Here is a 16596-nt window from a genome sequence, read left to right as displayed (position 1 = left end):
AGTTTAAAAATGTAAAAGACATTGTGAAATCAAACAAATAAACAAAAACCACAACTAGATCTATTTATTGCTGTGTCCTTCAGTTCCAAATTACTTAGTCACTAACTGTATGCAAACTGATCTGAACTTCCAGACTCATATTTCATATTAAAGTGCACAATTCTAGAATTATCTTTTAAATTAAAAATTTTAAGGCAAAAAATTATCTCTGTACATTTGAGTATTTAAATTTAATTTACTTTTGATAATTAATTTAGTCAAAGAATGGTTATCTTGTGGAATTGAATGTACTAGGTTTACAGAGTAAAACCACCAAAAAGAGAAGCTTTATCAACTAATCTTTTTTCAATGCAAACTCTATGTAAACACGTCACCCATATCCTTCCTTTTAAATCCTACATCTCTGATATGTTTATAAACAGAATGGACAACTACTGACATCTTTCATAGCTGTAAATTTACAATTTCAGATCTAAAATGACTATCACAAAATAGATTTCTGTATTCCTTAAGTGTTTTAATCGTTATTTCAAGTGCCTGTCAGTATCTTTTGGAACCAGGAGAGGGCACTGTAGAGCAGTGTAGCTCTAAGTATTTGTGACTAAGTCAGAAAATGTCCTTTGCTAAAAGAAATGTGCAAAGCTACCCTACAGAATAAGAAAAAGTGAAAGAATAATTAGATGGTCATTATAAGCTTTCTTTAATATTAAAAAGAATAGCTAAAATATTTATCTAAATACATATCTAGGCTATCAATTACATTAGAAATATATAGATGATAATAGATGGATCTAGATAGATGGATAAAGAAATATAGATGTAGACATTGATAGGTCATTTATTTTTCTTTCAAGAATATCCCAAAGCTGAATCTGAAGTTCTCCTGTTACACTATTTATTCTTTCACTACCTCTGCTGTTAGTTATAAAACCAGTTCTCAAGTACTCCCTAATACAGATTAATAATGTATTTTGTTTAAATCAGTTCAAGTTTAGGACAAAGGATATATAGTAGTCCTTTAGCAATATTACGTAGTACAGAAATAATTTTGGAAACAATGTAATAAACATTATCTCCAGTTTCTATAAAGGTTTTTCCAAACATAAAGAACAGTATTTTAAGTGTTAGCTGCTCAACTGCAGTACATAGGTGATTGAATTCAGACCATCAACTTACATTAAGGGAAAGATAGTGAAGGCATGCCATCCTTTGAAGATCAAATAAGATTAGTGAGCCTCTCAGTCTTTTCCTAAAACTTGCTGTTTCAGGGTCCCTATAGCCTGGGCCTTTCTCAGGACTGTGTGTGCTTAGGTATCAAAAGAGCAGAAGTGCCACTATGATGGGACAGTTCAGCTGAGTCTTCTGTTTTCAAAATGGCTCTACAGTATTCTTTAGGAGATGTGCTTTCTATGTCAGGAAGTCAAATCAATGCCAGGAGTCACATCTTCAGGGGAAGAGAAAAGATTTAAGAAAGTTTCATAATACATCTTGGTAGACAGTTTTTTGTGTGCTACTCTGAAAATATAATTTCTAGAAAAAAATGACATCTACTTTTGTCTCCTTGTCTATACATTAATTTATTCTCTTGAGTGTTCTAGTTAACAATGAAACCAATTAGGTTTTTCATTATTGAAAAAAATGAGTGTGCCACCTTTGCTCATGTGAGGGAAATTGCCAATGTGTTCAACAATCCTTCTCTTTATTAGAGATCTGCTGTGAAATATGAGGATTATATTGCCAGTTATGATGTTATCTAGGTTCAGTTGTAGATGAAAAGACCAAGTTATGACTCCAAGTTCTCCAGCTATGGCCATATGGACATGTTGGTAGGCATTACAGTATTTGTTCAAAGGTTTGTTTGCAAATTGGAGCTCTGTGACGTTGCACCTCAAGTTACCTAACTCTGGTTTGTAAGAAACTGGATGGTCTATTTTTACTGAATCCAGAATTGTTCTGTCTTCTGTTTTTGTTTTCCTTCCCTCAACTTTGTTAAAACACAGTATGCCTTACAGTGTTTCTTCTGCTTGTCTTGCTTAAGGACCTGCCTAGCTCAACACTTACAGTTTGCACCAAATTAATTTGCCCTGTGTATGCATTTCCAACTTTAGTCCTTCACCCACTGCTTCCTTGGCCTATGAGAAATCTTAACTGTCCTTCAAGGCCCACTACAACTTCACTTCTTCAATAAAGTTCACTATTTCAGATGTACCTACTTCTTCCTCACCCAAAGTCCTACAATCCCTCTCATCTTTTCTACTGTACATATTGCCTAGCACTTTACTATCTACTATATTGACTGTGTCTAGCCTTTCCTTTGTATCTAGGCTTTTCAAGTCTAAGCAAGACCTCTGGTTTCTAGTTGCCCCGTATCTCCATAGGGACTAATCTCACAGTAAGTGCTCAAGAAATCTAATCTAATCTACTAATCAAAATGAACAGGTTGGTCTGAATACTAAAGTTACACACTCTAGTTACTTGTTATAATGAATCTTCTCAGGATAGTGTGCTTCCCTGTTCTTTCTCTGCCTTTCTCCTGCACACTTTGGCTTCCTATACACCTGTTACCATCTGACTTCTGCAGCTGTCAGGCAGACCAGCAATGAGTTTGGGGAATGCATCTGATTTTTAGTCAGCCTCCAGGACTTTTCTTTCTTATTCATAATTTTTTCATTGCCAACTAGGAAGAAACCTTGAAGACTATTCTTATTTCTCTCCATCCTGATCATTTAGATTAGTTTGTGTCACAGGGCAAAAACGTGAAACAGATGAAATGTGGATTAAAGAAATTTTACTGACCAATGGTAATAAGGAGTCCTATATTCATTTTAATGTTAAATTCTTTAGAAACTGAATAGCCCATCAACATTTAAAGTGATATTACTGGTGAGCCATTACCAGTGTATTGCCCCCATAGCTATGACAAGCTTGTCCACAGTTCTGCCTATATAAAAGTAAAAATAAAATATAAAATTAAATGATAGAATCAATCATATGATGATGTTTTTGCAAAAATAAATCATGTTCAATGTTTTAATAGTGTTATATATTAAATGTATGTAATGATTTGTGAGTATATCATCCCTTTGTATTACAAGACTAAAGTCATGTTAATAACTTTACAGCTCCGCAAGTCTGTTTTCAGCATCAGGGCAAGGAATCTTCTAGAAAAGGAGACTGCAGTCACTAAAATCTTAAGGTAACAACATTAAATGGTGATACACATTTGAACACAGTGGCATCATATTAAGCAAAAAAGAGTTTTTTTAATAAACTGATTTTCTGAGTACCAATATACTATACTTTCTGTTAGAAAGTAGGTTTGGTTAACTATGTACTTATAAATTATGTCAAATACATTATTAATTTCTTTCCTGAAACAGTAATATTTCACTAGCTCAGTTGGCCATTTATTTTATTTTCATAAATTATAATTATAAACTTTTACAAAAATGAAAAACTTATTTTTATTTGTACAAGTATTATGTCTTTTGTGGTAGCTAAAGGGCCAACCACAATCTAAGTGAAAAAAATGGTAAAAGGGTAAGCTTTTAAAAAGTAATTGTGATTCATAAATTAAGAATAAGTTTAATTAAAATCTATAAGAATCAAAAGCATATCCACTTTAGAATGCTTATAAAAACATTTTATTGCTGAATTCTAAAATTCTGCCTTGAAATGAAATATTAGAAAGGAAAATTAAGCCAGCTACTTGAGTATTTTACAAGACTGTTATAATATAAAATAATATGATCATTATAAAAATGTGTAAGCTTTTTTATTGGTGTGTATATTACATAGACATGTGTAAATGATATGTTAAATATCATAAATATTGGGAACATAATTTATTGGTGTGAATATTACATAGACATGTGTAAATGAAACATTAAATATTGGGAGGTAGAATGATGAACAATATAAACAGATAAATTTATAGCAGAAAGCCCTCTTCAAACTTGTATGAAGGGAAAGGAACTTGTCTACTCTATCTTCATTTTAGGAACCATCATTAAAGCATTTTCTCCAAAATGCATATCACTATAACTTGGATAACTAATAAAGAAATAAGGCTAATATATGATTTGAGAAACTATTTAAATTTTAAACAGTACCTTAAATATATATGCCAAAAACAATCCTAACTAATCAAGACAATATCCTATGTATTCATTGTTTATATTAGCTTATAATTCATGCATAGAGTTGAGTATGTGTTGGAGTGTCTTTTATAAAATGAGAATAAATATTTCTGGGACTTCTATATTATCATCGCAGAATTTGATGAGATAAACCTAAAAAGTCTCATTGAAATAAAGAAAGGAAGGCTTCTAAACAAATTTATAACAACATGTGTTCCAAATTCCATTTCCTTCCGACTGGCTCAATTCTAGCATTATGATCAATACTACATGAGTACAGCCTTGAACACTACACTGTACTACAGGTTTTTTTAATCAAACTGTAACTAGATAAGTTCAGGCAAGGCCAACCGCTAGGGCAGGAATGTCAAACTCATTTTCATCAGGGGCCACATCAGCTTCACAGTTGCCTTCAAAGGGACGAATGTAATTTTAGGACTGTATAAATGTAACTACTCCTTACAGTAAAGCCAGAGCTTGGTGCTGCCGCTGGGTAGAAACAAGGTTCCCGGCAGGATAAAACAAAGTGGAGGGCCAGATTTGGCCCACAGGCCTTTTGTTTGTCACCTGTGCAGTAGGGTCTTAAAGACTCTCCCCAGCCTACACAAAACAGATCATGTGCTGGACCAGCCCTGCAAGTGTCAATGTATTCATAGAGAAGAGAATTCTGCCTCAACCAGAAATGGCCCACAAGGCGATTGTAATACTGTGAGCCTGTATGCAGAGTCGACCTGCCAAATAGGAACCGAAATGACCTTATTCACTTGTCCAGAATAACTATCTTTCAACTAATGTGAATTCGTCTTAGGGGTTCCCAGAGACCTTCAGAGCCTAGGCAGATGGAAATACTTGGAAGGAAGCAATTTCCAGAGCCTCACTTTCCTATGAACTCTTTCTTAAATTTGATCTTCCACTTTTTCTTTTCTACCACCTTTTCTTTGTTCACCTCTCTCCCAGTTTACAAAAGAAACATGAAATTCTCACTCATCAATTCAAGAGAAAGTTGAAACTTGGTGTGGTATATTTCTCTGGAATGTAAAATCCTCTGGGTTGCCAAACAAAGGGACTCTTCCCATATGACTTTCTCCAGAAGGAAGATCCCATTGAACAGCACCTTCTTATCTATTCAGGTGACAAATTTCTGGAAAACCTTTCAGGAATTTATCTACCTTAGAGTTAAGCCTTAGAAATAACATAGTTGTCACAAGGGCATGTGTTAATGCGTTATTTGAATTGAAAAATAAAGTTGGACTTTTTCTGAGAGATTTAGCTGATTGATTTGGCAATGAAAACTGACTTCATAGGTCCTCAATGACACAAAATTGAAAGGATTGGATGGATGAGATTCTCCAATAAAAAGAAAATTTAGTTGTTGATTTGTAAATGCACATAAGTAGTTTTAAAAAGAGAAAATGTATGAGGTACCTGAGTAAAATTTGTAAAACTATCAGGGAATGGGGACATCCTCAGAATTACTTAATACTGTGCAGTCTGAGGAATGCCCAAAGGCAATAGCATTTTACTACAGCCCAGCACAGTACAAAATGAGAGGGTGCTCCTTGAGGCTGCTTAAGCTGTGTCACCTACTGAATCTCAAGACATAAGAGACTACAATTAGAAATAAAAATTAAGAGTGTTTTAAGAATACAAATTTGATCTCTGGAATAGCCATTTAGTTATTTTCTTCTGCAAAAAAAAATGTTTTCCTCATCTCTTCTACACTAGTCTATGCAAGATTAAGGCCACAGTTTGATGCCATGTATGGTGACCCCTCCTACTTTGTTCTTCTTTCTCAAAATTGCTGAGTCTATTCAGGGTCATCTATGGTTCTATATAAATTTTTGAAATATGTGCTCCATATCTGTGAAATATATCATTAGTATTTTAATAAGGATTGTATTGAATCTATAAATTGCTTTGGGTAGTATGGACATTTTGACGATGTGAATTCTTCCAATCCATGAACAAGGTATATGCTTCCATTTATTTGTGTCTTCCTTAATTTCTTTCTTCAGTGTTGTGTTTTCTGAGTACAGGTCTTTTATCTCCTTGGTTAGGTTTATTCCTAGGTACTTTATTTTTCTTATTGCTATGACAAATGAGATTTTTATGCTGAGTTCTGTTTCAGATATTTCATTGTTAGTGTACAAAAATACCTTCGATTTCTGAAAATTGACTTTGCATCTCACTGTTTGCCAAATTCACTTATTAGTTTTTGGTGGAATCTTCCCAGATTTCTATGTACACTATCATATCACCTGCAAACAATGACAGTTTTACTTCTTCCTTTCTGATTTGGATGCCTTTTATTTCTTCTTCTTGTCTGATTGCTGTGGCTAGGACTTCCAATACTATGCTGAATAGAAGTGGTGAAAGTGGACATCTTTGTCCTGTTCCTGATATTAGTGAGAAAGCTTTTAGTTTTTGTCTGTTGAATATGATGTTTGCTGTAGGCCTTTCATATATGGCCTTCATTATACTGCAATATGCTCCTTCTACTCCCATTTTGCTGAGTGTTTTTATCATAAATGGGTGCTGTACCTTACCAAATGCTTTTTCTGTATCTATTGATATGATCATGTGAGTTTTGTCTTTGCTTTTGTTTATGTGATGTATTGTGTTTATTGATTTGTGAATATTGTGCCATCCATGCATCCCTGGGATGAAAACCACTTGATCATGGTGTATGATGTTTTAGATGTATTGCTGGATACGGCTTACCAGTATTTTGTTGAGGATTTTAGCATCTATGTTCATCAGTGATAATGGCCATAGTTTTCTTTATTTGTGTGTCTTTGTCTTGTTGAGGGATTAGGATTAAGCTGGCCAAATAAAAAGAGTTTGGGAGTCTTCCCACCTTTTGGATTTTTTGGAATAGTCTGAGAAGTATAGGGGTTAGCTCTTCCTTAAATGCTTTGTAAAGCTCTCCTATTAATCTCTATGGTCAAATAATATTTGGCAAAGGGGCAGCAGCATAAAATGGAGTAAAAATTGCCTTTTCAACAAATGTTGTTGGGACATCTGGACAGCTACATGCAAAAAAATGAAACTCAACCACCAACTTACACCATACACAAAAATAAATTCAAAGTAGATAAAAGACTTAAATATAAGTTGTGACACTATAAAATTCCTAGAAGAAAACATAAGCAGGAAAATATCAGACATCCCATGTAGCAATATTTTCACCAATATATCCCCTAGAGCAAGAGACATAAAGGAAAGAATAAACAAATGGGATTTCATCAAAATAAAAAGCTTCTGCACAGCTAAAGAAAACATTAACAAAATGAAAAGGAAACCAACTGTATGGGTAAATATATTTGCCAATGATACCTCAGACTAGGGCTTGATCTCCAAAAAATATATGGAACTCACATGATGCACTCCAGGAAGACAAACAACCCAATTAAAAAATAGGCAAAGGACCTGAACAGACACTTCTCCAAAGAGGACATACAGAGGGCCCAGAGACATATGAAAAGATGCTTGGCATCACTAGTCATCAGAGAAATGAAAATTAAAACCACAATGAGATACTACTTCACACCAGCCAGAATGGCCATCATAAACAAATCAACAAACAAGTATTGCAGAGGATGTGGAGAAAAGGAAACCCTAGTGCACTGCTGGTGGGACTGCAGACTGGTACAACCACTATGGAAAGCAGTATGGAATTTCCTCAGAAAACTAAAAATCGAGCTGCCTTTTGACCTGGCAATTCCACTGCTGGGATTATACCCTAAGAACCCTGAAACACCAATCCAAAAGAACCTATGCATCCCAATGTTCATAGCAGCACAATTTACAAGAACCAAGTGCTTGAAGCAGCCTAGTTGCACATCAGTTAAAAAAATATGGTACATTTACACAATGAAATACTATGTAGCAGAAATAAAGAAGGAACTCCTATGCTTCATGACATCATGGATGGAACTAAGGAGCATTATGCTAAGTGAAGTAAGCCAGGTGGTCAAAGACAAATACTATATGATCTCACCTATAATTGGAACCTAATCAACAAACAGGCAAGCAAGCAAAATATAACCAGAGACATTGAAATTAAGAAGAAATTGACAGTTACCAGAAGGGAAGGGGGAGGGAAATAATAGGGGACAGAAGGGAAGGGTTGTCAAAGAACATTTATAAGGGACCCATGGGCAAAGCCAAAGGGTGGTATGACTGAGGGTGGGAGGTGTGGGTGGTTGAGGGGTTGGAATGGTTGTTGAAAAATGGAGACAACAGTATTCAAACATTAATGAAAAAATGTTAAAAAAAGAATTAAGGCCAAGTGCAAGATGTCAAATGCATAGCTTCTTTGGGTGCACTTATCTTTTTACACTAATAATGATAATAGCGATAATAATAATAATAGTAATTCTGAATTATAATGTAACCCATAAATTAGAATGTTAAGAAGAATAAATAGTCCATGTATATAGGTTGTTCATGGGCATTTTTTATGCTGTTTTTTTTTTTTAATAAACAACTAAAAAGGTAAAGAAAAAAGAAAAGAGAAATTAAGAAGAAAGAAAAAAAAAGAATTTACAAGACAAATGATTCAAATAGCTCTATACAAAATGGAGAAGGAAAAGGTTTCCACCACTCTGTGTCTTCTCACTCCTGTTGGAGACTCTGCTCTGCTGTGCTCTGGGAATTTAAAGATAAGAAGGGGTGCTGTTAAAATGGCCCACATCTCCAGTTCTAATACAGGATACTGGACTTTGTCTTAGAAGGTCTGGACTAATGCCTGGATCTGCTTCTCTATAACCTTGAGCAGCTCACTTATCTGATCCTCGGTTTTCTCATCTGCCTTTGCCATGTAGATTGCCCAAAAATGTCGTGTGATCAATCTTAGTAGTTCTTTTATTTTTAAGATTTTATTTATTTATTTTCAGAGCGAGAAAAAGAGAGGGGGAGAAACATCAATATGTGGTTGCCTCTCATGCACTCCCTACTGGGGACCTGGCCCACAACCCAGGCATGTGCCCTGACTGGGAGTTGAACCAGTGACCCTTTGGTTCTCAGGCTGGCACTCAATCTACTGAGCCACACAAATGAGGGCTAATCTTAGTAGTTCTTATAGTGAAGAAGATCAACACTTCAACAGTTTTAATGATGCCTCAGAAGGGATCATTGGGATGCATATTTTCAAGGTTTTGAGTTTGAGTTTAAGTGCCTCTACACAGGGAGCTATGACTGAGATTGGGCAGAAAATTCTTGATATAAAAGTTGATCATTTCACAACATATACAAATATCAAATCATTACATTGTTCACCTGAAACTAATGTAATGCTATATATCAATTACATTTCAGCTAAGAAAAAAATGTAGGACTCTCCACAATGCACAACAGGTAACAAGTATCTGTTAGGGACAGGTAACCATTACTTATGGCTCTGGGGAGGGCAGCACTGTGGGTGGGGGAGGAAGAAGTGGTGACATACCTTTACCTGTTTTCTACGTTCGATATTTTTCCTATCCATTCTGTCCCCACATTTCAGTTATAAGTTATCAGGTGGAGTTTACACTTCTGTTTTTCACTTTTCTTCTTGATTTGGGGTGATTTTTGAAATGAGGGAAAATAAATGGTGACCTTCTGCTTCCATCTTGACTCTGGAAATCTACTTTATGCCTTTAAAATTTTTAACCATACACATGTATTCCCTTTAAAAATTAAATACAGAGCCCTGGCTGGCATAGCTCAGTGGATTGAGCATGGGCTATGAACCAAAGCATTGCAGGTTCAATTCCCAGTCAGAGCATATGCCTGGGTTGTAGGCCACAGCCCCAGCAACCACACATTGATGTTTCTCTCTCTCTCTCTTTCTCCCTCCCTTCTCTCTCTAAAAATAAAAATAAATAAAATCTTTTTAAAAAACTTATCTTAAAAAAAAGTTTTAAAAAATTAAATACAACTAAGTTTTAGAAACAGCATATTTTTTAAAAAATAGAATTGATGGCCCTAGCTCGGCAGGGTCTTGGTCTGAGTCTTGATAAACATAATTACTTATAAGTGACTGATTGACCAGTTGAATAACTTGAGCAAGAGACTGGTTGATTAGTTTATAGTTTAGATAAATGGATTTTTGGGAGATTCCTACAGCTAACGATGAATTTAGTTATTGATTAATGGCCTTAAATTCCTGGACAGTCATTTTTTGAAATGAAAGTAAAGTCATATTAATATAGAGGACTTAGTCCTTGGTACTGATAATTTAGCTACAGGGTTGCTAGTGGTCTCAGTTCTCAAGAGACCCACATTTCCAAATATCCATCTATCATTTGAAGCAGGGTCCATATGATTCCAGTATGTGGAATTTTATGAAAAGGGAAATACAAACCCACAAAGGAAATACTTTTTCAGAGAAAAAGGGCCTCAGAGCTTTAGGTATTTGAGTTGTGGATGAAATCTCCCTTTTCTACCCAAAATCATCTTTAATTTGTCTTCTTCTACTTACTTGTTAAATTAACAAGTAACAAGGCATCATGCCTTGAGAAAAATAAATGTATTTCTGGTTATATTTTAGAACTCTTTGATGAGAAACAAAGGTAGGCCATTTTTATAGAACTTGATAATTCTATTGCATGCTTAAATGCAAATCATTCACTTGGCATAAATTGTCATCTATATCTTTTTTCACGACTTATCTGGGGAGTATTGTGAGAGACAGAATGTCCCACCAACTAAATTATAAAATTCAAGGCTGCTATTAAATTCACTGTTGTTATGATTTCACTTATATGTGGAATCTAATGAACAAAATAAACTAACAAACAAAAGGGAAAGAACTCATAGGTACAGAGAACAGACTGACAACTGTCAGAGGAAAGGAGTTTGGGGAGCAGGGTCAAAAAGGTGAAAAGATTAAGCAAAGGAAAAACCTTCATAGACACAGACAACAGTATGGTGATTATCAGTGGGAAGGAGGTGGGAGCAGGTAGAAGGTAAAGGGGGGATAAATAGTGATGGAAGGAGGCTTGACTTGGGGTGGTGAATGCACAGTACAATATACAGATGATCTATCATAAAATTGCATGCTTGAAACCTATGTAATTTTATTAACCAATGTCATCCCAATAAATTCAATATTTTTAATTCACTGTTGTTTTGCCTTTGACTATACTGTTCAGCTGTAGTAAAGAAAGCTTCCCTCAGAAGACAGTGACCTTTTCAGTACATCAGATGAAATCAAAACAAATTAGCAGTATGCTTTAAAACACATTACTACTGCTATTGAGCTTTCTCTAATTCAAAGCCTTGAAAATTAAACAAAAATGCATTATCATTTCTGCTAACCTGGATGTATAAAAAAATGTCAAAGTATAATAATTAAATATTTTGCATTATTTTCAAAAGTTTCATTATTTTGTATTTTGCCATCGTTAATTAGGACAATATCTACATAACCATTTTCAATGCTCATTCTGATCTGATATTTGTATTCTGATATTTGGATCTATGACAAAATTTTCCTGGCTACACACTTCTATTAATAATTTTTAAAGTTTAAAGAATAGCCTTTAGTTGAATGCCACTTACTACAAAAAAACTATAGTTAGTAGCACATGTAAGGTTTGTTTTTCTCTTATCATTTTTAAGAGAATCATTTTTATTGACTACAAATATAATTTATATACTATGCAAATGTAAATAAAATCGCTACACATTTATTAAGCTATAGGGATTTAAATAACTTGAGCTGAATTTTCTTCCTGAAAGAAAGCACCTCTAAGGCATTCATTCAAGCACATTCCTGGCCCTGACAGGTGTGGCTCAGTTGGTTGGGTGTTGTCCTACAAAGCAAAAGGTCACCAGTTCTATTACCCAGCAGGGCACATGCCTGAGTTGCAGGTTCAATCCCCAGTTGGGGTGCATGAGAGGCAACCAATCGATGTTTCTCTCCCTTTCTTTCTCCCTCCCTTCCCCTCTCTCTAAAAATAAATAAATAAAATCTTTAAAAAATATTTCTGTAGCATTTTCTAAATGCCAGACATTTTTCTAGATACTAGACACATAAGTTATTTCCTCATGGAGTTCACGATGTTCGCTCTTAGAAAAAACTTATGACACTAGTTAGATGTAGGAGCCGTTAAACATATCTCTATTTTTCTGAATATAATTGTGACAAGAAAATGCATACATAGCATAGTCATGATTCCCTTATTGAGTGATTTCAGCAATTAAAATCACTTATCTAAAGTACAGCATAAAATAAAGTAAACAATAATCCCAATGTTTTTGTTTCATACTTCAAATTCTATTTCATTATGCCATGAAAATGCCATTTAAACTAAGATAAGGGAAAAGGAAAAAAAGGGGATGGGAATAGAATGAGTAATTAGGTAACATCCACTGAGATGCACCTTAGGGTGCTAAGCCCTTACAGATACTATCTCATGTAATCTGCACAACACACCTATACAGAAAAATGCTATTATGACACCCATGTTATAGCTGACAAAATTGAATCTTAGAGAAGATCATTTTTCCCAGTATCGCATACCATGGAAACAATTTTGGGTAACACATCAATTAGCAATATCAACTATAACATGATTTTCCAGGTTGGCAGCCATATTTATGTGTCCCCAAGAACTTATGCAACTAAGTTCTCCCATTTATTGGAAGGTGACCATGTGCTGAACACTGTGAGCTCTTTCACCTACTCACTCCATTAGGTCCTCTTGGCAATCCAGAAGATGAGGATTATTAGCTGTTTTGAGATGAAGAAATTAAGGCTCTGGAAGGGTAGATGACGTATCTGAGGTCACCCTTTCTAGTGAGTCAGGGAGTCAGAGAACCTGGAATCAAACCTTGGTCTGTGTGACTCTGAAATCCATGTATTAACTACCACTCTAAGCTTTTATTTTACAGAGGATTCCCCCTTCTCATGCTCTGTATTGACAAATTCTAAATCCCTTAATTTTCCTATATTCATAGTGTGGCTGCTTCTCAAGGCCACATACAGATTATGCACAATACAAAGGTGACATAGCAACACAACAATTGGAACTAAAATCCAGCCTGCACCTCCACCTGCTCAGGCACATGACCAAGCAGTCCACTTCTTGGGACTACACCCCTCAAGAAGAAGAAACAGTCTTTTTCCAATTTATGTGAAAGTTGTTACATGGACTATAGGAATTTTGGCTCTTTTGGGCAGTTTAAATCCCTAGAACCGAAACTCTCTTCAGTCTCTTCCTTCTGTCTCCACACCTTCCATAAAACTTCCCACTAGTAGCTATGAGTTGTCTTTGGGTAATAAAAGTGTTTTCTTGGGAGATCTTTTGCTGAATATTGGTTACAACTCATACCAGACCCTGATGAACAAGTCAACTCAGGCTTGCTCATTTCAGGGCTGGAATTGTGTGGCCTTCTTGACACTGGTTACAAAGATGGCCTCATTCCTATTCAGGTCTATACAGTCATATAGAATATGCTCTGTCAGTGTAGAATGAGAGTAGGCTTTGCAATCAACCACACTTTTCTGCAAATCTTCTGAGCAGTGGTGAGTCCTTGAGAAGTCTCAGTTTCTTCATCCGTCAGATGGGGACATAAGCAATCTCATAGGAGTGGATGACCAGTGTGTTGCCAAGGTATTCACTCAGTAGCTCAGTAGCCAAATTTAGAATCCTGGCTTCACCACTTCATGGATGTTTGACTTTAGGCAAGTTTTCTGCACCTCATCTTTCTGCACCTCAGTTTTGTCATCTGTTAAATGAGGTTTGTAAATTAGTAGACCTTGTCTAATAGGTGAGAGTGAAACAAGTTTGTATCTGTGAAGCACTCTGTAAGTAACTTTCCATTATTAGTATTAAGTCTAAGAGAGATCCACAGTTACCCCCAAGATGTAGGCAATTGACAGTCACCTTCAAAGCACATCCTCAAGGGCTTGCTTCAGAAGTTTCCAGTGAGGCCTAGAAGAGACTGTATTTAAGGGGCATAAAATGCTTTTGATAAATCACTGCACCCTTTTCTAGCTTGATCCTAAGTTTCTTGCTCACCTGCAGGAGAAAGTGTATCACCTGCAGTTTTATACTGAATTAAGCTAACATCTTCAAGGTATTGTCAGACTATTTTTTTCAAATCATTTGCTGAATACTTATTTGGTGGAAATACTCCTAAACTAACAACATAGATTCATCAACAGAGGTTGGCATTGCCTATAGCTGTTTGGAAGTTGTGGGCATGGGCAGCCATGATCTTCTGTAATGCCAAAAGTTCAGCTATGACATTCTCCACTCTGCTTTGACATGCCAGGAAAAAACAGTCCTGTATCAGAAGTAGAAGACTTGCATAGACTTTAACAGGAAATCTCATCAAATTAATAAAGACCAGCATCTTTCAAGGACACCTGGCAATGAGGGGCAGGAACACAATCAAGGTATTGGTAAAGTTAGGCCTGATTGACTTGACAGATGGAAGAGTGATTGTGAGCAGGATGTAAATCAAGATAGGTGGATAAGAGGGGATGGTGATCGTGGCATGAGAAACAGCTGAACAGAATCTGTAACTACCATTAGAGACACCAGTAGCAGAAGAACGGTGACCGCTATCATTGAGACAAGCATAACATTGTCTTCTACATGGGTTGTAACTGGCTACATGAAACCTTCAGAGTGCACATCATGTTGGATCTCTGTAACTTCTGAGTGGGTGAGGACTTGGCTAGGGGTGGTCTTTCATTGGCTATAGACTGAATGAGAGGTGTTTCATTTGGTTACTCGCCTCTTCAATGGTCCCATTACCCCAGCTGTTTGTCCCCAGGATCCAAGACAGATGAATTAACACCTGGGCTCTTCTCTAGAACATGAGCCTCTAGGTCATATTCCTGTGGAAAAGAGGATGAGCCTGATTTTGTAAAGGAGACCATGGTGCTTTCTAGACAAAGGTAAAATCTAATTAAATTCTAATGATTCTCTCCAAAGGATCATCTGTTCTTGTGCACATCATTAGCTAGATGAAAAGGGAAATTTGAGGAAGGGAAAAAAGAGCCTCTTCATTCTTATTCTATTCTCTATTTTCTAGAACCAGAGCTCCCAGTTCCCTGAATCTGGTCCAATTAATTGAGAAGTCTAAGAGAGGGTAATTATGCAAATCATTAGCATCTTACCCCATTTGCTTTTTCCCATTTGGCAAGTTCTTTTCAGATTACAGTCCCACTGGTTAGCCCAGCAATTCAGCAATTTTGAACAAGGTCATCTTCGTTCTCTGCAGCTCCACATTCTGGGCACAACTAACAAGGCACACTTAGCACTACTGAGAAGGCTTGAGTACCTGCAGCATCCCACAAACCTTGGACTAGACTTGCAAGGGGAATATGAGGGAGAGAAAGGTGCTGGGTGACCATGCAGATGAGAGGAATACAGACAGATATCACTGAAGCTGAGTTGGGATCAGTCTCCTCATACAGCAGCAATTTTTTATAACCAATATTTGGAAAAAATAACTTGAGGTTTTAGGAAAATAAAGTGTTGGGAATTAATACACCAATATTGATTAAGTTTTAAATTAGTAACACCCCATATTAAATATATTTATTAATATTTAATGTTTTAATATTAAGTAGTGATTATTAATGTGTATGTTACTGTTAAAGTATTCAATATTTATCAAATATTTAATCTATTAAATATTAACATAAATATTTATATGTGATTATATTAAGGCTACATAGTTGTTGGCTTTCACTAAGATTTTCATAACACTTAAAAACTCTCATAGATTAGTTGAAAGACCATTTTGAGATAAGAGACTAAGTGGATAGATGGAAATAAAATATATTCAGAGAACAGTAAACTAAGGAAATAAAATCTATGGCTATATACATTTGTATACACCACAAAATATGAAAAATTTCAAAGTGACAGTATAACTTAATTGAAGCAAAATTATATACATATTTATCAATCAAACTTTAATTCAACCTTTTAAATTTTTATGGAGAAATAATTGACATATAACTTTATATCAGTTTCAGGTATACAAGATGATGATTTAAGGAGATACTTATATATTATAAAATAATGACTACAATAAGTCTAGGTAATATTAGTAAAATAATATAACCTGAGATGCTTTCCTAGATAGTACCTAATTTGTGGTAATCAAAGTATGTTATATTTCATTAAACTAGTATCTGCTTTATAGATTATTTTCAGATAAGTTCCAGAGTGATTATAATATTACTCTGGATTAGAAAAGCTGCTATTAAATTTTATCTAACAAGCATGGGAAGATAATTTAACAAGGCTTTTCTTTTACTATTTTTTCATTGGAGGTTAAAGTAATAAGTAATATAGAAAATATATACCTGTGGAAAAATTGGTTTATGTGGTTTATGCAACATTTAAAAATTTTCATTTTTACTATAATAAAAAGTTTAGTCTTTCTGTGATAATTTACATTTTTCTGAGTTAGTAGTTGGGTTACTAACTGGGTTGGGTTGAAC

At 35.2% G+C, this 16596-nt stretch overlaps 1 protein-coding gene across 6 annotated transcripts in view; it reads left to right on the top strand.

The window, feature by feature from the left end:
* NALCN (sodium leak channel, non-selective) overlaps nt 1-16596 on the top strand; it is a 367092-nt gene that overhangs the window by 276647 nt on the left and 73849 nt on the right. For 5 of the 6 annotated variants that reach the window (XM_036011432.1, XM_028526407.2, XM_028526412.1 and 2 more), the window contains one exon: nt 3123-3196. In XM_036011432.1, coding sequence (XP_035867325.1) covers nt 3123-3196 — 74 coding nt within the window. Of the gene's footprint in view, nt 1-3122; nt 3199-5069; nt 5142-11069; nt 11073-16596 lie in introns of all 6 variants that reach the window. The other variant, XM_036011431.1, reaches the window with a different exon arrangement.

This window comes from Phyllostomus discolor, chromosome 11, assembly GCF_004126475.2.
Source record: "Phyllostomus discolor isolate MPI-MPIP mPhyDis1 chromosome 11, mPhyDis1.pri.v3, whole genome shotgun sequence".
Lineage (NCBI taxonomy): Eukaryota > Metazoa > Chordata > Mammalia > Chiroptera > Phyllostomidae > Phyllostomus > Phyllostomus discolor.
Note: the sequence above shows the minus strand (reverse complement) of the source record. Positions and strands in the feature narration are given on the sequence as shown.